This window comes from Arctopsyche grandis, chromosome 3 (genome assembly GCF_051622035.1).
Source record: "Arctopsyche grandis isolate Sample6627 chromosome 3, ASM5162203v2, whole genome shotgun sequence".
NCBI lineage: Eukaryota > Metazoa > Arthropoda > Insecta > Trichoptera > Hydropsychidae > Arctopsyche > Arctopsyche grandis.
Window position 1 is genome coordinate 10,758,584 of NC_135357.1, and position 26,814 is coordinate 10,785,397.

Sequence of the window (26,814 nt, forward strand, 5' to 3'; positions counted from 1 at the left end):
TGATTTCCACGTTAAACTGGTAACATCCTAAATGTGAATCGTTAAATGTGAATTAGAAAGAAAGGCTGTTCGCGGCACAAATAATGCCGGGGCACTCACCTAACGATGCTCTGGTCTAGTCGATAATAATAAAAGTCTCGTAAAAAAAGTATTTGCTGAGCGATATTTGGGCAGTTTTATGTACGGAAATTTACTTGTGCGACGAATTTTCGTGCGCCAGGGAACCGGGAGCGCGATTTTCGTAGTGGTGGTTATCCTGTTAACGATCCACATTTGGGATGTAATCAGCGAGCCGATTTCCACATTAAAATAATATACATATTTTCAATTCATATTTTCCATAAATGGAAATTAATCACAATCTAGATTGTTAAAATTTGAGCATTATTATAATTTAAAAGTGACGTGAAAGAATCGGATATGGACGGTTTTAAAGTGAGTTGCGTGCGTGTTGAGCTAGTCGTCCGTCCGGTGTTCGCAGCTGTCATTGCAGTGGGGTGGCGGCCGCCTATCGGAATGGGTGCGGCTGTCGACGTCCCTTGATGTCAGCTTTTCTGTCACCCGTGATCGTAATCGTGAACGCGATCGCCCGTCTCAGTGACAGTTCGGAGAGCGATAATGTTCAAAGAAGTGGCGGAGTCCGGGCCGCCGCCACCGCCCACTCCTGACGAGGGCGGCGGCCCCCCGCCCCCGCCCTCGCCCTCGCCCTCGCCTTCTCCTCAATCCCAGCCCCGCGTCAGCGCTGCCGCCGCCATGGCCTTCACCATCGACCTGGACGAAGGCAAAGTCATCGACACGCACAAGTACGAGAACCTCATGAAGAAGTCCATGGCCCGCCACCAGCGCGTGCACTCCATGTCGGCCACTTGGCAGCGCACTTCCGTCTCCGGCACTTCAGCCCCCGCCCCCACCCCCACCCCCACTTCTGCAGCGCTCCAGAGGCCACCCCTCAGCGGAAAGCTGCCTCGCCGAGCTCACGGCTACCACTCGGAGGGCTACTTCTCTTCCGACCAAGAAGAAGTGCCCAAATTCAAACGCAAATCGCCCGGCTGCGGCTGCGAGAGGGATTCCCTCCGACTCCGACAGCACAATCCAGATTCGCCTCTAGCTGAAAAAAGATCACCCTTCGATAAGTCGCCCGAGACTGCGTTTAATTTCGTCATAAAGAAATCAAAAAGTCCCATAGTCGACAGCATCATGTCGAGGAGTGACACGTTACCGTCCCGACACGCGTTGAATCTACCGTTGAAACATCCGCATACTGCATCTCTAGCGCGGGTCGCTCCCGAGTTGACTCCGAGTCCGAACGGAACGACCGCCCCTCATAATTATCCATTGCGCAGTCCTTACTTCCAAGATCAAAATCTAGCCGACGTGCCCATGATAGCCGACACCTCTAGTCCAGAATTAGATCTCCTCACTCCGGACAACGTGATGCTGACGCCCGGAACCCCCTCGAGACTATCCTTGAGGCGCAACTCTTCCGGTGTGCTCGGAAGCTTCAGTCCCGGACTTAAAAATAAAACTAGTCCGGCCGCGCGAGATTCTAAGTCTCCGAACGTCGCTAGAAACGATAAAGCTGCAATAGAAAACGACGGTATTGTTTCTCCATCTTCGACCGTGAGCGAAGCCGGAACTTACACTATCGAAGCGGACAATTACACCGAAGAGCAAAAAGCGAAGATGAATATTGACGAAGCGTTTTGTGTCGACGATTTTACCGAGCCTATCAGACAGGCTTTAGATAAAATTCACCAGGCCGAAACGCCGTCACCAGATACTGAAAAAACCACTTTGCGCGACCTCGTCATTACTAAAGAGCCTAGAAGTAACAATTTCGTGAGCAACATCAGGGAGGAATTGCTCCTGGCGAAGACGATCCCGGATCCGATCAGAAAAGTGTCGACTGACAAAAATGTTTTAGAAATATCGTGTTGCTACGAATCGCCCACGGAAGCTAACGAACCCCCCCAAGCGAACAAACCCGTAAAATCGGCCAAGAACTATCTAGACAAAATAAAATCGAGAATGAAAAACATCAGTGAAAAGACTTTCCAAAAGAGTCCAAAGACTCCCGACGCTTTGTTCGACGTTGGCAGTTTCACATCGGTCACCGCGTCCGGTGTTTTAGGCTCCATGAAACAAAAATCGTCCAAATTAGACGACAGCTACACTAAGGCGAAATTTAGCCGCAAAAACAGCCTGACAAAGTCTCAAATCGACTCCAGTGAATACGTTCACCACATTCAAAGGGATAATCTCGTCTTACAAAACGTAACAAACGATAGTTTCACCCCGTCTCACGAAGAAAGCACACTAACATGCGACGACAATTTGTACGAGAATGAAGATCACATGCTAAAAGCTGCGTCGAAAACGCCCGAACAAATTCTAGTGGGGAAATTGTCCCATTTGAGTCTGAATCGATGTCAAGGCGACAAGAGCTGGATACAAGAATGGGCAGATAGTGTTAAAAAGCACAACAAAGAAACGGCTGTGGGTCCGACCGACGTCGGTCTTCCTCCGATCAGCCCCAGGCATTCCGTTTTGTTGAAGGGTAAGATTTACTTTCTAAAATATATATTATACACATACAAATGGAAAGTGCTCTTGAAGTATTTCAGAATCCATTACCGAAAATGATCATACATAATCAATTATGCTTTTGATTGTAGTTTTTTTTTAATTTCACATATTTTTTACTGTTCAATTAGAATTGTGCATCTCAATTGCAAAATATTCATTACTATGCATGATTCATAAAAATAATTAACTGAACCATACACCGGCACTGTATGCTGGTACCATTTACACAAGTTCAACTAATGAATATATGCAGCTTTCAGTGAAATACTGAAAAATCTTTTACACGTTGTCGTTACTTCATATCCAATTTTTATTGCTTAATAAAATACAACGATGCAGTTACGTCTACATAAATAAACACACTGTGATCATTTAATTCGTAATATGGAAATCTGTGAAGGAAATTTCTATATACAGACCCAGTTTCATCTAATGGAGCCAGCCCACACGATTTTTTTTTTTTGATGTTGGCAATTTAAACAATATATTGTTGCTTTTTTGTCTATTAATATTAAATATTAAGTGTACTTTTTTATACTACATATAAATCAACTCGTAACTATGTACACAAGATCGGAAATCATTATCAAAACAAATCGTCAAATGCAATTGAGAGTAAATAGTTGGGGAAGCTCTTGTACAATTAACGATTTCAAATCGAGGAAGTCCTCCACCGTGACGATTTTGCGTATTTCTTCCTAATAAATCGCCGTTAATGTGAAAACGAGCCACTTTCACAATTCACCTTATTTAACGATAATTACATACACGCACGTGTGAGGATAATCACTTGATTGTACCGGCTATACTGCCGATTGATAGAAACCTACTGCAAATCTAGAAATTCAACCTTCCATCCGACTTTTCTAGGCATGACCAGTCCGGTGAAGAGCGTATCTTCAGCTTGCAACAGTCCTACTAAAATCCCAAGTCCGGTAGGAACGTTAGTCCGACAACGAGCTCCAGTACCGGTGAGTAAATTTCAATATTTAATCTAAAAGAGAGTTTAAAACCACTCTGTCGAATTTACATACATACACAAGCTTTATCTACATTGGATTATCTTATCGGTTAGCTTATCGACATTCTGCACTAAGTATTATAAATTGATTGGAAGCTTTCTGTATACGGTTTGCTATTTTGGAAATTTTTGGGTTATCAGATCGTTGAAATTAGAGTGTTTCCGGCTAGTTTGATGTTTATGTTCCATATATATATATATAGGTAATATGACGCTAATGAACAATATTTGTGTGCCGTGCAAGGTGTTCTTTTCGTTATGGTACAGTACGCTCTAGTAGCATAATGGTTACACCTGTCGTCACTTCTATTGTCACATACGATGTTGATGATCCTCTTTGTACACCTGCGACTCTCAAACTGCTACGTTTGTTGTCTAGTTCTATTGTTTGTGTTGTGGATGTTGGTATTTCTTCCGAACGTGTTAAGCATTCGATCCAGATGTTGCTAAATTGTGCGGTTTGTGTCGATAGTATTGATATACTGTCAGATATCGGATTTCATTTGAACGAGGCTTACTACGCTACATCCATTGTCGTTTTTATTACAATTTATCTTTTGGATTTGGATCTATGTTTAGCTCGCGGTCGGCAAATTTATAATAATTCTTTAGAACGTATACGTACTGTTAGTTAAACCTTGAAGTGACCTATTGCACATTTTTTATTTAATAACTTGTACGCTTTTTTATTGCAGCTTATATTCTTTATCTGTTTAATGTATTCCTTGTGCTACTTTTCGTATTATCATTTTTGTTTTCTCGATTTTTTTCAATATTACTTTAAATATTTTATCGTATAAAGTAAAGTAAACGCAAGGAATGCTGAAATCAGATCATCCGATTTTTGGACCGATTCGGTAAATTTAATGTAATATTATCCGTCTGGTGATCTCCATTGCATTGTATGGAGTCGAAACATAGACGCTACAATTATAGAATTAAAAACGTATATGAGAAAGTATAAATGCTTGTAATATGAAGTTTATATGAAATGAGAGTGATAAAAGTAACTTTTACCACTGATCAAGTTTTCAATCTGTGAGTTGGAAAGGGGCGGTAGAAAGCCGCGTTTGGATAGCTAGTTGTCATCGCTTCGATGTGATACACGATTCTGACGTAATTTTTAATTAAACTCCTCTAGCTTCATGTCGCAGGCAAGAGGTAGCTCCTGTATAGCTATCTAAAGATTGGAAGTGATTCAAAATCAGATTACAAATTTTTGACGGGTAGGACTTTCATTGAACTAACAGAGATTATACTTTCATTGAACTAAGCTAATAAAAAGAGAGAAAGGGACATGTTAGATGCCTTTGAAATGTGGTGCTGGAGGCGGATGTTCAAAGACGCATGAAAGAGCTGGCAGTTTCAGAGAGACTCCACAACATGTGGTTTTACCACATGTTGTGGAATGTTGTGGACTCCACAACATGTGGTAAAAGGATTATCTCCTATTTTGGCCATATTGCCAGGAAGGATGTGGAGAATCTCGAGAAGCTGGTAGTCAGAGGTAGTAGCTGGAGTACTAAATCTCGAAAATTCGACACTCAAAAGTGTTTCGTATCAAATTTGGCGTATAAACTTTTAACTAATGCTTCCTATTAGTCATATGAATAATTTTTATGGAGGTTTTTGTTTGAAAACTGTTTAGTATTTTTATTTAAAAACCTTTCCGGGCACAAAAAAATCAATAAATCCCGCATGCACCGCATGCCTGTGCGGCATAGTAGTTACGCACCTGGAATTCCAGATGATAGAAATTACTACAACGCTCAGCATTGAGCAAAACGAGGAAGAAGACTGTAATATTGTGACGCCAGTCGAATATTACGACAATTTAGTACCGAATTTCGTGACTGGTGCTAATATTGGTCCAACAAATTGGATAGCATGGTTCCTGCATTTTATGTAGACTTAGGCTGGTGATCGGTGCACTATTGTTAATTACGTAGAAAAACCATGCTTGTTTGCTCTCTTGCTTTGAATACTAATGGAACGGTCTATTGTTATTTGCAATTTAACCGATCCCTAAGTCTAATTATAAGACTCATCGATGAAGCAACTTGTCGCCCGATTTGTTTGTTGTCTACGATTTTTTATAACTCTATTATTGAGTAACTCGTTTCGGAGATTTTTTTTGTGCATAAAAAACTCTTTTGTTTTGCGATTCAAATTAGAGATCGTATTGAAAAAGTTGAACTGTAATTAACAAAAGATTTTATAATTTACCGTAATAAGCTAAAGCGTTTGGTCCATTGTTTAATAATATTTTCAGTCCTTGAAAGACCCACATCATACTAGTTTTTCGCTACGATTAATCGTTGTGATTTTCACTGCTTTTTCAATCGTTTTGATCGTTTACATCTGTGAGCCTACATATAAGCGAGGTGCAATTGAACTTCTGAGAAGGATCATCGATCAGAGTAGACTTTTTAGTAATTAACCATTTCAGAGTAGTCACATTTTCAATTCAACCATCCTCTGATGGATGCACACCGTTAGCCCTCGTTGTTGTCACCTTTCAGTTATCTGAAATGGATATTATGATAAAATAAGTAAATGTTGATATTACTTTAACAGCTAGATATAACATCAATACAAAATGGAAACTTAAAAATGTATGAATTTAATAATCTAGATTTTTGATTTGTGAACTGTCAATAACAAAATTAATTGGTGTGCATATACATATATTTACATATAATATTTTCAATTATGAAATTTACTGATCCTAACAATCGAAATCTATTGAAAATTTGACCCAGAACCTGATGATTCGTTATTTATCATCATATGTATAAATTACAGGTGTTCGCAACCGTATCCAATATTTATTTATTTAAATTGAAAAAAAAACTTTTTAAGCGTATTGCAGATGTCAATGAATTAGTTTAACACCCTCACTAATTTAATAACGCCCGCCGATGTATACGATAAAAAGTAAATTATTCATTTGAAATAAAGAAAATTTTGGAGACGGTTGAGAAGCCCTGCCATATAAACTAATTCAATGTAATCTGCAGTTCATACGCTTAGAAAGTTTTTTTTTTTTCAATTTAAATAAGTAAATATTGGATACGGCTAAGAACCCCTAACATTTAAACTAATCCAATGACATCTTAAAATGATATTCAATGAGTCACAATGACATTCGCTTAGAATGTAATTGTTCAATTTAAATAAGAATATGTTGTTGCGGTTGAGAACATCTGTAATTTATACTAATTTAATACCATCCGCGATTTATACGATAAAAAGTACCATATAAATCGTTAGATATATAACATATAATACAATAAAAAGTTACTTTTACCAGGAAGACGCGGTTTTTGCTCTGTTTTCCTGGAAACGAATTCGTTTATTTTTATAGACACAATATCTATCGACACATTTATGTATATTACAGATGGGTCTCTCCCATCATCATTAGATCATCGATTCGAGAAAACTTTCATTTTACACCGGTTCACAGCTCGCCTTCTTTCCTGGTTTTGGAGTATCGCTAATGCAGTCATCAGCATTGTCAGGTTTGCCTGCAAAGGTCACCTCACTAGGTGAATGAATCATCAACGTATTGCGATGACATCAGTCGTGGCAGTTTCTTTTCGATTTGGCATCACATTTAAATGGAAAACATCACATACTCACTCCCACTGATTGCTATCGTAACTCCATTGTAAACATTGTGTGGAAGTTCCGATTTTGCATTCCTTTTGAATATTTTGAATTGTTATTTTTTTTTCGTATAGGCGATTTTAGAATTGCCTCCGAGATCAAATTACAAATAAAATATCAATTTAATACACTTGTTTGTGTAATGTAATATAATGTGAAGGTGTGGCGATCCTCTCGAGTGGTCCACATTCCAAATTCTTATCCTCGAATGAGTCAACTCTCTCCCCTCATTGTCTCGTTCATGTCTATGTGCTCGGTTATGAAATTGTAGATTTCCAAATTTGGAATTTATGCATAAATCGAACGTTTATTATTTACTCGTCATCATCATCATCGTTGTCGTCGAATGCTTCTTGTACTAAGATCGCTGACGCCAACGAAGGTCATCTTTTATACATATGTACAATGATGCAATTAACTCATCAGTGTGAAAAAATTGGCATGAGCGTATGTATGTATGTATACTTCAATTTTGGTAATCTTACTACGTATAATTTTGTCGTCTCGGTAATTTTACGCGCATTGTCGTAATTTGTTGACTTTGGAATTTTTTACTAATTGTTTAAAATCTGCTGATCTTCAAGTATGATTTTTTTTTTGTAATATTTTAGTTGATTATTGTGTCGCAAAAACTTCTTTCAGAAATCTTCAATCTTCACTTAAATGTAATCGTTGATGCTGAACGCAACAGTCATCGTTATAAATAGTTATACTAGGTTCGTGCAGGGTTAGTGATCAGGAAATGCTTTCAATCTTCAGCATTCTCCACTGTATGAATGTCACTTTACAAAAAATATCGTCTCTTGGGATCGCTCTCATCGTGGATGGCTATTTAGAATTTCCAAATGATCGCTTGAGCTCTTGCTTTATATATGTACATACTTTTTCTTTTACATTCACTTACATATCTAGATAGTCTAGACTATAAAGACAAATCCCACCACATTCGACAAATGAGCGTTTACGTTCTTGAAATCAATTCAAATTGTTTTTTGGGAAATAAAAACATAGAAAAGTATCAGGAGTCGGAGTCGTAAAAAAATCGACCGACTCCTATTATTTTCTTTAATTAATGGTATTACGGTATGTTTCAACTAGTCTCTAATTTTATTGAAATAAATACATTAAAAAGTAAAATCATTGAAATACAGGTATTTTAATGTTTTGTGGCCGAAACCGATTGTTTTTACTTTATTTTCCTTCGTCTCATACTTTTTTTTTATTCTCATTTTTCGCATTTATTAATTTATGTATTAAATTCATATACATACACTATAAATGTTCTTACTTTTTATCTATTTCATTACCAATAATTCAATAAATTGGATTACATGTCAATTTTTAATGACTTAAAAAAAAATTATTTGTATTTTGAAAGTCGTTATTATTTTTATTACTAACAATATTATACGTTGGCAAGGAAAGTCCATCTTACTAAAATCGTTCAAATTGGAGTCGGAGTTTTGATCAGACTCCACAGTCCTGGCAGTGAGGGACTAATACCGAGATGACACGATACGAGTTGACTTAGACGGTTGACAGATATTTTACCGGCAAACGTTTGGCCGAACGAAAATTCGGCTGAATGAAATTTTTCAAATTTATTTGTTTAGTCGGCTTTGTTAATCTGCAACGATATTTTATTTATCCATTTTTTCATATTAGAAATCAATTTAAACAATTAAAATTTGTATTTGGCCTAATGTCCATTCAGTTTAAAGTTCGTCGGCCAAGTGTCCATTCGGCCAAATGTCGACTTCAACCAAGTTCTCTAATTTGGTCACTCAGATGTTACTCGTAATGGACCAAAGTCCGAGTGACCAAATCAGCGGACTCGATCTGAGTACACTCACATCGTGTCAACCTAGTATATCTAAGTCAGTTTCATTTGTAATATTGTGATGTGATATTTAATGTCAATGTCAGTTTCATTTGTAATATTAAGATGTGATATTTTTTTCTATATGTACATATATCAAACTATGGGTTTTGTCTTAGTTGAGTAGGTTAAAAAACGGTCTGTCCTTTCACACACATACTAATAAACTTAGGATCTTAAATGATAGGCAAACGTATGCCCCAAGGAAGTAGTTCTATCAGTTCCCAACAGGAAAAGGCCCATTGAACATTTGAGGAAGTACATGCATATGTGTATGGATGAAATATTTCTGTCATCAACGGTCTGCAATCTTTATTCTAGAAAATTAAAACGAAGTTAGATCTTAGGCCCTTCAAGTGTTGATGACTGCGTAAAACCAAGCTTGTGAATTACAATGCGTATAGGAACTGGTGTAATTTCTGGGCAATTTTAACGAACACTGAACCGTCGAATCTTAACAAAAGTGGAAGTTACACGCTTCGCAGGAGTTTCGATATCATCGAGTACATCGTCCGTAACGATTCCAGAAGACTTCGGTAAGATCCACCGCTTCCATCTGTGGCCAATGAATGGCGCCGAGCATGGAGCATCGTATGGTCAGCCGTCAGTGCGTGATGGTTTCCAGTTGCGCCATTTTAACGTGTTTGACCCGTTAGTTACCGTAACGGTAGTCGGTGTATAATATAAATTAATCAGACACACAAGGAACCCACCGGAAAAATTTCGACAACCCAAACAAATAAATCGTACACCTAATGCTAATAAAATTCCAGTCGAAAACCTGAGCGTGTAACCTCTCGAAAAACCCGTTGCTTGTTGTGCTGGCTGGGTATTTTTGTCTTGTGCCGTTGTTCATTAGTACCGTATATGGTACACAGTCTCATTGTCTTATCCTGAAAGTCATCGGTCAAAAATTTGGCCACGCAATCATTTAGATCCTTCGATAAGCGCAAATTTGGAACAATGAAAGAGCTGGCAGATTGAGCTTTTATTATGAGCAGGGCACTGCATACACGTATATAAGCAGTAGTCAGTCGACCCATGCCACTCACTTGAATGCTTTTTTTGTATCCACGAATGAACTATCTGCACAAAGCAAAGCTCAATACACAGTTGTATGTAAAACTATGAAAGTGAAATTGGTCTAATATGTTGGTCAATTATAGTACATTTTTTAACCAATGGTGTATTTACGGCTTATTCCATATTCTTTTAATTAAAAATTAGACTAGTAATTTGGCATTAATTAATAAGGAGACGATCAGACTAGCAGACATTTAGCTGGAAGTGAAGCAATAATGTTTAAAACTGAAGTTTAAACACTTTAAAATGTGAGCAAAAGGTGTCGAAAGAAGAACAAATGGGTGAAAATCGTGACTGAATTATGAGAAACGAGTGAAAAAGCTGAAGTACTATCTGAATTTAATCTAGTTGCTCGAATGGTACCCAGGAAATTTCGTGTATACCCAGAGAAATATAATATACTATGTATAAAAACGGACGCGATGTATGTATGTGGCGGACGCATCGACCAGTATGGAGATATCAAAAAAACAAATTTTAGAATGCCAGGAGTATATGTATGTTGTGCCTAGATATATTTAATAAAATAAATACACGCGAACGAGGTGCACAACCAATCAGCGTGAATTGGTCTAAAACGTTTGACCAATTATGGGTGGATTTTTAAGCATCCGCTATAGAGATGTGATGTGACGACTGATCGTGTCGAGAAGACTCAGGGAAGTGGGGGGGGGGGGGGTGAAGCGTCTGACATACATGACGAATACACATCCACGAAGACACGCACACATCAACGGGTGAACGGGTTGGATCGGCGAGCGTGATCACACGCATTAGCGCGCACTCAACATTTTACTATTAATACGTGTGCGTGTCTATAAATTACCTTACATTATATTTATTTATAACATATAACTTTATTTTAATTCGTGTATCAATTCCTTTCTGAAATCAACGGGCACAATACTAGTGTAATAATAATAGTGGGTTACACGATAGTGAACGAAATGCTGTGAGCGAATTGTCGGTGAACGAAACATCCGTGAATGAGATGTCGTGAGATGTCGTCATAGTACTGTAAGATTATGGTACGCGTGCCGTAAACTGACGGTGCTGTATATATGAATAGAAACTATCTTTTAGGTGAGCTGCTGTGCTTACATTTCTTCAAATATGGGAATCACTGTCAAATCCATGTCAATCCAAGGATAAAATATGAACGTGCCGAAAACGGGCGGTGCTGTATACTTATAGTATGAATAGAATTAGTTTTTTCCGTGCTGTTCAGTGCTGGATAATATAAACGTACCTGAAGCAGCAAAGAAAACGTTCGAAGATCGATTGATAAAAGTTACACGTAGGAATGGAAAATAATTGAATAATACCATAACCCAGAAGAAACTATGTAGTAAAAGTGTGATGATGTGCATATATAATATTACCACGCAATAAAACAAATGTAATTTGACTGCAACAGTCATTCGTGATGATAGTAAACAACAAATCGTTATGAAGCAACGACAGCAACCAACCGAGTAAGTAGATCGATAAGAATACCGTAAACTGTGTGTGGTTCGCACCGTTTATCATTTTCAACAGACGTGAAGCAGATTTGAAAGATGCAATTACGAATGTTGTTTTTAGCGAATCATTGGAAAGTGTTGAGTGGACCTTGTGTGCGCCAGGTGAGTAAGTAGGCAGAACTGAGGTGAAATTTGTGCTCCACCGTGTGGAGCGACGCGTGCGTGAAGCACATACGAGTACGAGGTGCGTTTGGCCTTCCTATGTCTACAATACACGCTTATCTACATACGAAATATCCATATCATGTATAAAAACCAATGTTGCCCAAAACCGTTCCAAATCCATATTCATGCATTGCGAAAAAAAATCTGCTCGAATTCCGTTTTCGGATTGGTAATTTTGCCCGATTTGGATTGTTGATATATTATTTTCATATCGACCATCTGCTTGTAGCGTTTATCTTTAACTTGTTCGATTATATCGCTTGTAGGTGCTCGGGCTTTTTTCTTTCAAGGATGCAGTTTGTATAATATTTAATTTCAGAAGGTGCTAAATTTATTCACAAGTATTCATCGTCATTTCGGGGTAGTCGTTTACTTTTAATGAAAATTACTCGCATGCACGAAGCTTCATATTCATTTTTTTATACGCGAAAGAATTGATTTTTTTCACTAAACGTCAACTTGAAACCATACAATTTCACTGGACAGGCTAATTTATTGCACGAAAAAACGAAGCTGGATGAGAATTATCGTCTTCATAATACATACATATTGCACTATTCTTTCAAATGGCGACGAGAAACCACTGGAGTGCATCTTTGCCCGTGATTTAAAGTAATTATTGATAAAAGTCAAAATGTCACGCTTGAAATCATTTACGGCACAAGAAAAGGAAGTCACGAAGAAATAATTAAGTCTAATTTGACTTAACCTCACTCAAAATTGTTATACAAACTTTCGCATCAGAAAATGTATACTTAAAAAACGCTTTACAGGATTGTTTTAAAGATTCAGCATTTTATCACTCGCAAGGTATAAATTCGCGATGAGGACAAACGCTGAAAGTAAACATTGCCCTTTCATAAATGATATGGTGCCATAAGCTCTAATGATTCTCCAGCGCCTAGATATAATAGTGGATCAAATATTAAATATTTTAGAACCACTGAAACGACATATTCATTATTTGTATTGGTCTTTTAATTATTTTCTATGAAAAGATGATTAAAATGTTTATTTTTCTCATTTAAAAAAAGGAACAAAATCGAGTGAAAAGGGTTTATTGTATAAATTCACAATATATTATTGAAAGGGCGACGTTCGGACGATGCTCTATGCACAAAAAATGGTTCATTATTGTTGAAATTAAGTTTTGCTCTCTTGCCATGGAGAGGTCTATTGTTATTTAACGAACACCAAACCAATGCCAAAGTCTGGTTATTATCATAAACTAAAAACTGGTTTCTTGTAAACAATAATGAATACATACAAAAATATTGCCATTGTCACCAATTTTTTCGATCGTGAAGTTCCCAATTGCAATTTACGCGTATATGCGTTCCCCGACCCGTGCGCGAAAAATAAAAATAACTCATGTATGCGTTCTCCGACTCGAACGTGTTAACATTGAAATGCACTACAGCTGTTTTTTTTTTCAATACAATGCTCCTCTCTATTAAAGATTAATATTCTAATATAAAATTCGGACGAAAATGAATAAATTTACAATTATATTCTGCTATCGATTAGTAGTAAAGCAAGTGCATAATAAAGTTTCCAACATATGTCCATTATTTTTGACTTTAAATTTAATTGGCTTTATTATAGACTGTCCAATTAGTATATAGTGTTATATTTTCTACTTAAACACACATCGTAGCTCACTAGTTGGGCCATTGTTGCGAAGTGTTAGACCATTAGAGAGGTCGAGGGTTCAAATCCCGGCCGGAATCGAGTAATTATTCGATTTATATACGCTGCTGGCAAAATTTGGATGGTCATTACTAAAGCCCGGACCCTGAGGGGGCCGTTTATTGTTCAAATGTTGTAAATGCATTGTTAAAGGTTTGCCGAACCTTTTTTATAAAGCATTTACAACAATTGAACAATGAGCGGCACGCTTCCGGTCCTACCTCTATTTATTGCTTAAGCGAGGCGTGTGGATGCGCCGGCTCGAAATAGATGGGTTTCTTTTTTGTCAATTTTTATTGGTAACCTTTTTTTTTGATAAGGTTAAGAGCAAAAAAAAGGTTACAATAGAAATTGACTAAAGGATCCCGTTTCGGCGTATTCGTCCGCCGAAGACTGGTTATTACTAAGCTTCGGCGCGACCCTGCGCACCATTGTTCATTTTTATGTTGAACCTTTTTTTGCTGCTCTCTAGCTTTGTAGTTTGCCCTCTTTCCTGGAAAAAAGCCCCAAAACTCCCATTTTTTGTCCAAAAAGCACGCTTTCACGCCTATCTCTAGCTATTACACCCAGATCGACAAACTCCTGTCAGAATTTGTCATTTTATCTAACTTGAATGCTGTGACGGTCCAATAAAATCGCCCCCCACCCCCTGTTTCTCACAAATTCATCGCAAATCTGAATTTGTAGAATGTGCATTGTAGAATCTACATTGTAGAATGTGTTTAGTATTTACTAGTGTCTTTACCCGGCTTCGCTCGGTATTTGTAATATAAACTGCTTAAACATGGCCAATCTAATAGTAAACATTTTATTAAATTTATTTGAATAGTTTTATTTTATTTGAATATTCATTACACGTCACGAATTTACGAACCAACAATAGTTACATAAATACAAAGTCTCTTTCGAAATTACATATATATTAGATGCAAAGTATTGCTTTGAGGCAACCTGTCATGTCACCTAATTTATTTGAACTTAAATTATATGCATATAAAGACAGCTTATACTAGCTAAGCTTACAATTTGCATTCAAATAATAATTGTATCTTCAAATATACATACATCTCGAACACGTTATGATAAAACGACCAGAAAAAAAATCATACAAATAAATGTGAAATTTCAATTTAACACGCATACAAATTTTCACACACGCAAAAACAACACTACACCTTCTCTACGGTAAAACCTACTCATCTTTTTGGGTCATATACATACATATATTATTCATAATTTACTAATACACACACATATACATATAGTGTGTTTTTATCGCGAGGGTGTGATTATAATTAATCGCGAATAGAACCTGCTAGCAGAGAGAGAGAGAGAGAGCCGCACCTCTAAAACAGGCAGGGCATTAGCTCACGCAAACTCGTGTGCCATTCGAGTTTTAGCCGAGGAATATCCATACTAAACTAGAAAAAAAAATAGCATGGAAGACATGACCAAAATGTGACACGGGTCATGGTTTCAGAGATGCTCAATGCGTCGGTCCTTTGTCTGGTCGATCAATTGCAGCGCAGAGGCCGCGGGAGATGCGATTATTTTGCACCGAATCCGAAATACATACACATATCTGGCTATTTTTGTGTGGAAACTCGCATGCGTCATTCGTCCATGCCGTTACGGTTTATTTGTATTGACGGTTTTATTTATTTAAAATTTTGCGTGTGTAATGTGTATATATTATATTGTAATAATAATCGGTAATTGACTTGGCTCTGTTTGGATTTCGCGTCGCGCGTTTTTTCTCTTCGCTTTAGGATTTCACTGTGTGCCTGAGACGGATTTAGATGTGAAATTGCGTGTACGTTTTGCTTTTGGTTGAATTAGGGTTAGCTCTGCTTGGTGAATCTTAAAAGGGAGATCGTGGAATGGAAGAAATTTTTATGCTCCCTTGAAAGAAAATGTTCACAAAAAAATTAAAAGTCTATATATATTTGTAGACTTTTTTAATTAAAATGAAAGAAATTTTATATTTACCAGGGTGTCAATACAGTTTGCCCCAAGGCGACACCTATGGCCAAATTTATACATATGTACCGGTGGCGGCTCGTGGGAATTCTCAGTGGGGGGGGGCTTCAGAGATGAATCGGGCTTTAGTAGCTCGTTGACCATACTGGTGACCAAATGCAAACAAGATAGCACGTATATGTATTACAATAGGAGGGCTGCAGCCCATATGGATGGCAAAAATATCATGCATGTTTACTATACTGGGAGCCCGCAGTCCATATTGACGAGCCGCCACTGATATGTACTATGTATATTTGAAATTATATTCAAATAATGGTGATAAATAGAGGGTAGGTGTAGGGTAGTAGTAATTTGGCAAAGAACCGTTTCAAAAATTAAATTAGAATGTAAATTGGCAGACTCTGATAGGAAACGATCGACTTGTAGTCACATACATCCAAGGTCTGGCCAGAAAGACTTTTTTATAATTAAAAAAAGGAACTTTTTCATTTAAGAGTTTTTTTAGCTTTTTCTCAGTGAGGTAAAAGTAAAAGTTTTATACCCTTTTAAAAACTTTACATCCTTATAAAAAATGTTAATTACTGGCGCTTATTGATTTGTCTTTGTCGACAATTACCGAAATTTCTACTGAAAGCTTAGTAAATTTGTTTTATTTAGTGCTGTTTTTTGTTTTGGGGAACTCTTAAAACCTGTGACTCGACAAAGCCGCGCACGAAAATTCCGCGCAAAATAGAACTACAAAATTAAATATAAATAAGTTCTTTTTAGTTTTATCCGATTTGCAGGATTGCTCATCGATATAAATTTACTAGGGTTTGTTGGTTTTTGAGAACGGGGTTTTCAAAAATATTTTCAAAAATCGAAAACATTAAAAAAAAAGTTAACACGCAATGTGCTAAAAATATTTTTTTCCAAATTTATTTGTCATATTTGGAATATGAAAAATCGTAAAATTAATCCCAAGCTGGCAATACTCAGACTTGAAATAAATTACAAGCGGAAAGGGTTAAACATTGTTTTAAATTGTTTACAGCCATTCACTAAAACTTCGTTTTAAAATCAATAACCAAAAACATCGACTGATGTTGGTGAGTACTTAAAATATAATATTTTAAATGTTATATGCTATTATTATTTAAATTTGATCAATTTGTTTTAATGGTATTAAATTGCAAATTTTCCTTCAAAGCGCTATTTAACTTATTTTATAATTTTGTGTGAAGTGTGAAGCCTAATATTTTTTTATTAATTTTGCATCCACGTAACTCTGATGTCTGATTTGAGTGTTTGCAAAAATTTTATTGGATATAAAATATAATACAAAGGAATTTACTTTTGTCCTGCGCGGCTATATCGGCGCGGCATTGTCGTGCGTGACTTTTCGGGCTGTCTTTAAAATCGTAAAATAATAAGGAACTGCTATTTAGTTGATAAATCAAACAAAAAGTATAAGCAGTTCATTCGTAGACGAGCTTTAAAAGTTTTGGTTCGTTTACTTTTAAGTAGCACTATTATATAATAATATGAAACACATAAGGCTTAAAGCTATTTGTATCATCATCGTCGTTAACAAGCCGTGTACCATTCACTATTGGTTGACAGTCTCTAAATCGGTTCCATTATTTCCTATTCTGTAAAACCCTCGTTCGTCTGCATTCACACATTTTTGTAACTACATATGTACGTCAGTTCAACGTACTTGTTGCTTATATTATAGTATTTCCTTTGAGTATGCATCTACATTTTTTCCATCCAGTTTCCTAGCTAAAATTTCAATGATTCCATTCGCTCCACCATGTCCATTCATTTCGTCACATTTCATTTCAATTTTATCATCCAGCGTCCAAAATTCCATTTTATACATATTAAAATAATAATAGTGTACAAAACATACGTATATAAGTAATATATAATCATAGTCTGTAGAAAAAATGCAGTCATACTTTCGTATAAATAAAATTTCTTTGAAAGCATGTTATTATATGTAAATGTTTTAAGCATATAAAAAAATGATATATAAAAACAATAGCTTCTTACATTTCATTTGATCCTTCACCCAAAATTATCCCATCGATAAGGCATAATTAAAATCAATTTCTCCTTTAGCATAGAATCATCATTGGGCCGTTGTTTGTACTGAAAACAAAATCAATTTATATAATAATGTATGTAATAGTTATTTGTCTATAGTCTGCTTTTTTAGCGAAAATTTAATGAATTGTCATAAGCTTATTGGTGTATTTTTCTTTGATGACATTTCTTCTTAAAGCAACAACAAAAACAAAAGGTTATAATATACTGCGATGATAAATCAATGGATTGGCAATATATGTATTATTTTGATTTGTATTCATTTCAGATCTTCAAAAATCTGGTAATGTAATAATTTACGATTTATTTCCTTCAATTTTATCGACAATTGTTGAATATTTTATTTGTTATAAGATTAGAAGTGAGTTATGGAGAGTCCACAGTCCGTGCTAAATATTTATTTAATGTACATATTTTTCTTATTTCAGGATATTTTGACATCTACGCCCGATACCGAGTCTTATTTGCAGAGTACACAGAGTGTGATAACAAATTTACAAGCAAAGTTGCAAAATGCAAAATCGACACCGCTCTCTAACCTGGACTTGTCTCAGAGCAGTTTCCACGACAAATTCAACTCGTCCAAACTGCCCGTATCCCAATTGAACAGGTCGAACTCTTTGAACTATCGTCTGTACAGAAAAACCAATTCGGCTGAAAGTTCACCGCTGAGGAATCCGGGAAATTACCTCGTTACGGGCACTCTCGGTCTGCCGTCTGCCGCCAGATTCCTCTTGTCCAATCTAGGTGCTTCGAAATCGCTGGACACCGATCCAAACATGTCACCGAACGGTGGTAATTACTCGCCACTTCATAGCAAATATAATAGAGCTAATTATAAAAAATCCAGCGTGAACAATATGGAAAATAATTTCACTTCTAATTTGATAGGAGGAAGCAGGCCTCACTCTAGACATCGCAGTTTCGACGGTAGGAATGTGCAAAGTCCCGATCAATTGGATGATTTCAACAACGCTAACATGACCCAAAGTTTAAATCTTAAATGCAATACTAAGAATGTGTTCAATGACTTTGAAGGAAGATCGAACTTGCACAGGTCGTCTACTAGTGGACAGAGACATTTGATCGATCAAACTGCCAGAAACGTTTTGTCGCCTAGCAACCAGAGGCTTCACAATGTAAAATTAAGCCACCATCGTGGTCTGAGTGACACTTATGCAACTCAAAATAAAAGTAATAACACTTCCCATAGTCAAAACCCCAGACTTGCCTCCAAGCAAGACAATCAAAGCTCACCCATACGCAGATCAAGTTCATTCAATGTGGTGAATAAAAATAATAACATATACGACTCTAATATGAAACATGCGATGGGATCACCAGTACCCAGGATTTCCTCAGCAGGAAAACCCAGGAATTATTGTCACCGTCAACAAGATAGGCTTATGCAAACTTCGTGCGATTTTTCAGTGAGAAATAACACTCCGGAAGTCGACTGTATGTCTGAAGATTCCGACAACTTATCTACAGGTGGTTTTTACTCAGACTATGACAGGCGAAGTATGCGGAAAGCCGGAAACGATTTACTCGTAGGAGCACGTTGCAATAGAGCGTTCGAGCTCAGACGGGCGCGTTTAGAATCTCCAGATGCGAGACCGCATCTAAATAACTCTCCGAAATGTCCCAGCACTCCTGAAATGAAAAGAAAATTTCCCACCGACCCAGTCAAAAGGCCGGCTCGTTCGCAATCTAGAGATTCGAGAAGTACGGGACCAGTCGGACGGATAGACGTGAGACCTGACGTTTGTCAAGTATCAGTTTCGGATGTTAGTAAAAATCAAAAGGGGAGGAAAATATCAGACATCACTAGGCAAAATATATCGAATAGATTGACTAGATCAACTTCGGCTGCGAAAGATTTGACGCCTAAATCAAAAGAAAAAGGTATTTATTTCATTTGACATTATTATAATTATACTTATTTATAAGTTAATATCTCTACCCTACTCCTTTCCTTGTGGGCTTGCTTGGGTATAATTCCCTTGAACTTCGGAAAAGCTTCTCATTAATTCGTTGTGTCCACCACCTTCTACGTGGTAATACCCGTCATGCCCGTAGTTGCTGGAATACTTAATTAACTTAATGTCATATAATAATTATGTACGAGGTACATATCATCATTTGATAGTTGTATCTCCTGCCCGCACAATTCTTTATCGGACGGCTCCTATTCCGAGAGCTATCTGACTTCTTAATGATATATGAATGTGATATTTTCCATCTCAGTTAGCGTAGATTTTCGGATTATTTCAACCTATTTGTCTGGTAGCTTGCGCTCATCATTATTTTTATAATTGGATGTGATGGATGAGTGAATTTTGAGCTTCTCTTTTCGATTTGGGCCTTACGGGAATGTTTTGTATTCACAGCTGGTTCTTCTAAATATGTACATATGTGCTGACTGTTGATGCAAGACATTCCCAATTTTTCTCCTTATATTTAACTATTGCCAGTGATGACGTATGGATGTAAAACTTGGACATTGAACGCCAAGATGCTACACAATGTCAAATGAACTCAGAGACGTATGGAACGCTGTATGCTTTGGTATAACGGGGAAAGACAGGAAACGGAATACATATGTGGGTGAGAAGTATGGCAAGAGTAGTGGATAGAGTGAAGAGATAGAAATGGCAATGGGCGGGCCACGTGGCTAGAAGAATGGATGAAAGGTGGACAAAAGAAGTGCTAGAATGGTACCCGAGAGAATGCAAAAGGGTAAAAGGAAGACTGCAGGGAAGATGGGTAGACGAAATTAGGAAAATGTGTGGGGTGAGATGGATGAGAGTTGCGCAAAATAGAGACGGTGGAATCGTGTTGAAGAGGTCTTCAGCAGTGGATGGTGAGCGGCTGTGGATGATGATGTTGATATGTTTTGTGACAATTTCTACTATTATTTGGACTGTTATTTTTTGTTTCTTCCCTGTTATATTTTCGACCATCGTGGCGCATTAAGAATTCATCCAAACTAAAATAAATAAGTATTTATATACTTTTATTTTATATTTCAGGCTCAAAGAAAGCTAAGGCATCAAATCTAACAACTTCAACTAAAGAAGTAGAATTTTGTAATTGGAAGAAACGAGCATCCTATGATCCGATGAAAGCCGCACAAGAGGGGAAAAAGAATAAAGTTGTTCCTGGCAAAGTCAGACTGAGTGACATAGTTCCTAATTCTTCCAATAAAATTGAAGATATAAGTTCGCCGAGGTAATTGAATGATTTTTTTACACGTATGTACATACATGTTTTATAGCAAATGGAAATTTATTTTTAATTTAATTTTACAGTAATTCATCCCCTGTTCACCGCTCAAAGTCATTCAACTGTACGGGAACGCCGATCGATGAACATTTGTATATTCTGCAGCAGAATCAAGTCGAAGGCAGTTCCGATACCGACGATTTTGAGGATAGGCTAATTTGCACTTATCCCGGTGACGGATCTGCTAATGTGCCAATTTTAAAATTGTCAGTTTTTGTACCGATTGCTTACAATATATGTAATTGTGGTGAACGATTATACTATTGTTTTGATTTTTTAGAATATCTGGAGCTGATATTACATCAAAAACACTCAACGTGCCCGACGTGACAAAAAGAACGCAGCCGGTCCAAAATAACAAAGTAAAATTATCCGCTGATTACATTACTAAGTTTCAGGTTATTTTTTTTATTTTACACAAAAAAAATGTGACGTATCACACGATTATAAGTGTCGTTTAATTTTTGGCTTAGTAATATTTAAATGATGCTATTTTCTATGTTGCAACGACGACCTTTGCTTTCTGTTTTATTTTCGTATAATTTTATTCACATATAAGTTGTGTATAAACTTTCTGTCTGTTGTTTAGGTAAACAATGTGAACGATAACAAGAAAATCCTTCTTGCCGATAAAAGGCGGACTTACCTAATAGACGGTGATATCAAACTTAGTGACGCAGACAGTTTTATGGATGCGGATCGAAGACGAACGATTATATTAGATAGCGACACGACCAACTCCACAACCAACGGTAGTGGCTCTCGGCGAAACTCTTCAGTGTACAGTGACGAGAGAGCCAACAATGAAAGATTATCGGATTCCGAAGTGGAATCCGATACTGAACCGATAACAAATGTCGTTCATAGAGTTAAAAGTAGATCGGTACCACCGCAACAAAGGTACTGTTAATATATAACTTTCGTTTGTATTAAATTGTATTTATTTTAAATTCTAATTTGATATTGTAATGATGAAACAGGCATAGTGGAGATTTTTCAATGTCGTCCTCGACGTGTTCAGCGTCTAAAGATCAGCCTAAGAAAATTCAACCACGGTATTTAGACATCAGTCGATTTAAGAGTAACGATTCGACCGGTAAAAATTTCCTTAGGAGAGATCCTTCGAAGACTTACGTCGGAGTGTTGCCGACGGCCGAACATCGACAATCCAAAAAACACACAGCTAGGCAGTTAGAATTAGGTATTTTGATTTACACACGTGTATTTTATAATGTCTTCTATGTATGTATGTACATTTCATGTTAATTTGTTTTTGTCGTTGTACATATCATCAGAGCAAAAAAATAAAGAACTTGAAAAGTGGAAAAGAAGAGCTTCGTACGACCCTAGGAAGGCTGCAGCTCAAGCAAAACTGAAACCGGCGGGAACAAAGAGCCCAAGGTATTATCATCAGTTCCTTTTATATACGTACAATTGTTACATATCAAATTGAATGTATGTACATATATATAGGCTTGCTGTTTTTAATTAATCGACACAAAACAATACACATGTTAAATAATGTCGTTGTGAACACTAAAACTAAAAACAAATTGATCTCATATTAACGAGTACACACAGTTCACTGTCATATTCTTAACTATCCAGACTGTGACATCGTCAGGATGATTTGAGGGTTGGTAGATTGCGGCCTGTCACCGAACGTCTCTCGGCCTTACAAAGACAACTAGCTGTAAGTTGATGTTGAACGTTAAAAAAAAAATGGCGCTAGCACACACACACTACCATTTTAAATGAATCACAAATATTGTCATCACCATCACCGCTATCGCCCTTGGGATTTATTCTTTGCAAAATATTACATTTTACAGCTCTGTAACGAGAACGCTGCATTGTTTTTTCATAGTTGACCTTTTTGACATTCTTCTGTAAATTATGTACATTTCGATTTTCCTTTCCTGAGTTGTTTGTTTTTGTTTTTTTTATCCTTTTTTTCTGTTTTACATTACACCTTTTTCGTGTAAGTTTGTACATACATACATACATATTATACAATTGAAATAAATCATACGCATTTTCTATTTGCGCTTTAGATTCTTATTGTTGCTTTTATCTACATACATATTTGAAATATCCTAAAGAAATAATATTTGATTCGAATAGACATAATGATTTTTATCATATCATAGAATATATGTATATATATACATAGTTTTACAATAGAATTCATTTCATGTATGTAATTTTATATTCATTCCATTTATGTAATTTATTTAAAACGAAACAACTTCAATTGTAACTAATCAAATAGCACGTTTCCTCATTAGAGTAATGTCTATCTTGTTCTTCCTTTTTTTGTTGTTGTTGTATCTTTACTCCTCCCTGAAAGTATTTAACTAATTTACGACTGTTTTGATATTGTATGCAATGAAAATTATTCACTTGGCATAACACTTTATTGACCGATGAAATCATATGTAAAGTTTACTTTTTTGTTCTGTGAATATTTATATTTTACTTTTTCTGCCAATTCGTATCCATAATTAGTGTGAGAATTATCTTATTATTTTCTTTTCAGTAATTCTGTATTGAGATCTCAATCATTTCATGGCCCAATGATGCAAACTACCAAATTATCCATCGTCACATCGGAAAGGAACGCTCCAGATGTGTTCTACCAAGATGCCTCAAGTGATAATGAATTTTAGATTAACATTTTTGTATATAAATATATATAAGATTTTCTCATCCATCAGATAGCAAGCCGATTCCCAAATAAAAATAATTTTCCAATCATTTCGAATTACTAATAAATTAATTAACATACACATATTATTAAATTTATTTAATATTGATTTTCACTTTTCATTGCGATTTGTATTATTTTTGCCGCAAATATTAGATTTAAATTGCACGCGTGAAAAAGTGTACTGTGCAGTTGTTTTTCTTTTTCATTTTTTTTAGCTGTTTATTTGAATTAAGTACCCTTTTTATGTACATCAAAAGTACAACAATGTATTTTAAAATTTGTTTGCCATATGTGAAAATTGTTGATCTTGTATTTTTAGTGTAAGATTGCTCATGTCTTTTATAATACTCAACACAAAATTTATTGTGCAATATTTAATTGTATCTTTAGCTCACATTTGATGCATTGTATGTACGGTGAAATTGCATTAATTTATACGTATTATTTTTTACCTGTTAAGTATTCTAAGTTGAGAATTTATACTGGAAAATAAGAGCGTAAAAATTTACATTTTGTATTATAAACATATATTAAAAAAAATTCATCAGTATTTATCAATTTTATTATTAATCGTCGTAGAACAAAATCAACTTTTTATGGAATAGATTAGATTTTTCATTAATATTTACCAGCTTAAATTCATACATGTATTGCAATATTATTTATAGTGTTATATTTCGTTTGTGTGAAACTATTGAGCATATTAATGTTATGGCATGAGATGTGGAATGCCCTATTATTCTTTTTTTTTTCTTATAATTCCACTGTTTGACAGCACGAAAACTGTCCCATGATTCCATTGGTGATAAAATCAACCAACCACAGTCCAAGGTTATTCCGAGCTGAGCTCGGAAAAATGTTAAAACACAAAATATGCAACAGTTGCACAAATATTTTTTCTATTTTTATTTCCTTAGGTTAATAATCAGCCTAACGAGAGACGATAAATTTGTGTAAATATTTATTACACTCGATGGTAATTTATTTAATCTTATTATTATATATACTTTCTGGCATAGCCATTGTAGAATATATGCGTGTATATATTTTTATATTCTTTTATTTTTGTAACGGTGCAATATTTGTCATTGGTCTTTGAGCTGAAAACTTTTATGAATTAGAATTTCTTGCCAACCGTTGTCATTATCTTCTTCGAAAATAAATTAGCTTAATATGTACCTTCGTTTACAATTGCATGTATTTTTTTCATGTTTATTAAAATTAGAAGCTCGTCTATTTTGTTGAACGACATCCTATTACGAGGTATATATTGTTACGAATGCAAGTTTCAACGATGATAGAAAATGATTACAAATGAAATTTAATATTTTACACTAAAGTTTAATCCAGTTATTAAATATTTGTGGAAATCAGTACATTCTTTCATCATATTTAATCAATTTTCACTTCATATAGATTCAACTCATTTTTTTTTGCTCCTTTAACATACATATGTATGTATATAATTACTTTTATATGCATGGTGCTTAATAATTTAGATTAAATAGAATGGCTATTCTAATATATACATATATATCTATTCATTTTTCATCTAATAGTAATTTTATGTACTGATTTTCAATTTCAGAGTCAATATATTGATGTAGCTTTATAAATGTTGTGAATGATTTACGTTGATGTAACCTTTAATAGTTGTCAATAGAAAAAAAAAAAGGTTTATTGTGATATATAAATGTGACCAATTATGGATCTGATTATTGTTTATTGAAGAAAAAAAAAGTATATTTTACGCTTGCAACAGATGTAACAAAACGAGAGAAATTTAAAGCATCCTCATGACTATATACCTATATATGTAGTTTTTTTTATATAAATTTTATTCAATATTTACTGTATATTATATTATGAATGTATGAAATTTTCTTATTATTCACATACATACGCATGTTTATAAAAACGATTACTTGTTTATCTTATTATTTCTTTTTGTAAATGCGCTATTGGACGTTTTTTAAATTATAGATTTAATGAAACTGGTGCCATTTTGATTAAATGTATATGTATGTATATTGCTGAATAGCGGGGATGATGTTTTTAACTGAACGCGAGAGCTAGCCGTCGTTCGCCATTTGGTGGGATTTCGTGTGTTGAAAATATAATATAGATAAGACGAAACCCCAGGATGTGTACATCTGTAACATAAGACGGGGACTGATCGCCGCTTCGCGCATTTTATACGAATCGATGACATTTTTTGATATTATATACATCTATACTAATATATGTATATCACGTTAGTAATTTATGAAAACATTCATACATACATTAAATTTTAATATCTATTTAAATAAAAAATAAACAAAAGAAAACTTTTTAGTTGTATTCTTTGTATTGTGAAATATTATTCTTATTATGAAATATATTATATATTGTTAATTGATATGACTACATTTCAATTATTGTATGATACCTACCCAGTTTTTGATGTTTTCATATATATGATAATAAAAAAATACCAATTTCGAATCAGAATTTGATTTACTTCCTTGTGTTGTTGATGTCCTTTCATGTGAAACAAATGAATCATTTTCCATTAATATATTTCTTTGTGTAAATCGCTTAGATATCACGCTTTTATTATGCATACTTATGTATATCCTAAAATTTACGACCGAATGATTAGATTTAAGCAACCGTGCTGCGACTCGTAGCACTCAAATTATATTACATTAACAAGATTAAAAAAAAGTCTGTACAAAACGCGTGACTCAATCAGATTTTCATCAATTTAACTCGTCATATGGCTACATTCTGACACACCTAAATATGTGGTACTATCACAATTTGAGGTATTCCAAATATACACATATATTGAAAATTATTATTTTATCTAAACGCACTGTAACTTGGGAATATGAGAGAGAATATCCTCTGTCTAAGTGCATTCGTGGGTAAACAATAGTCCCCGGATTAGGCTGACGGGACCCATTAAGTGCATGAATAAAGGATACGCTGGAGTTTTCACAGATCTGGGCGGGTGCGTGCGTAAATAGAATCGTCAGAGTAGCCTTTGTGCCTAGACAATAGACACATTAATAGATCGGGGGAGCTATGCTGTGCAACTCGTCCTTTATAAGGAGGTACACACGGTAGATCAGATTATTCT

General features: G+C 35.5%; 1 protein-coding gene across 2 annotated transcripts; it reads left to right on the top strand.

Moving 5' to 3' along the window:
- Nucleotides 1-464: 464 nt before the first annotated feature.
- LOC143923067 (uncharacterized) lies at nt 465-25,345 on the top strand. 2 transcript variants are annotated; one of them, XR_013261693.1, is made up of 11 exons: nt 465-2,557; nt 3,457-3,557; nt 18,121-19,597; nt 20,725-20,923; nt 21,004-21,183; nt 21,258-21,375; nt 21,567-21,877; nt 21,958-22,178; nt 22,273-22,378; nt 22,586-22,670; nt 23,517-24,236. XR_013261693.1 is itself a non-coding variant. In XM_077446565.1 (11 exons), exons 1-11 carry the CDS (start codon nt 619-621, stop codon nt 23,644-23,646), a joined length of 4,686 nt encoding a protein of 1,561 aa, XP_077302691.1. In that variant the 5' UTR covers nt 465-618; the 3' UTR covers nt 23,647-25,345. The 2 variants fall into 2 exon arrangements, 1 of the variants encoding a protein (XP_077302691.1); XM_077446565.1 differs by lacking the exon at nt 22,586-22,670 and having other exon boundaries at nt 18,121-18,487; nt 18,584-19,597; nt 23,517-25,345.
- The last annotated feature ends 1,469 nt before the right edge of the window (nt 25,346-26,814 follow it).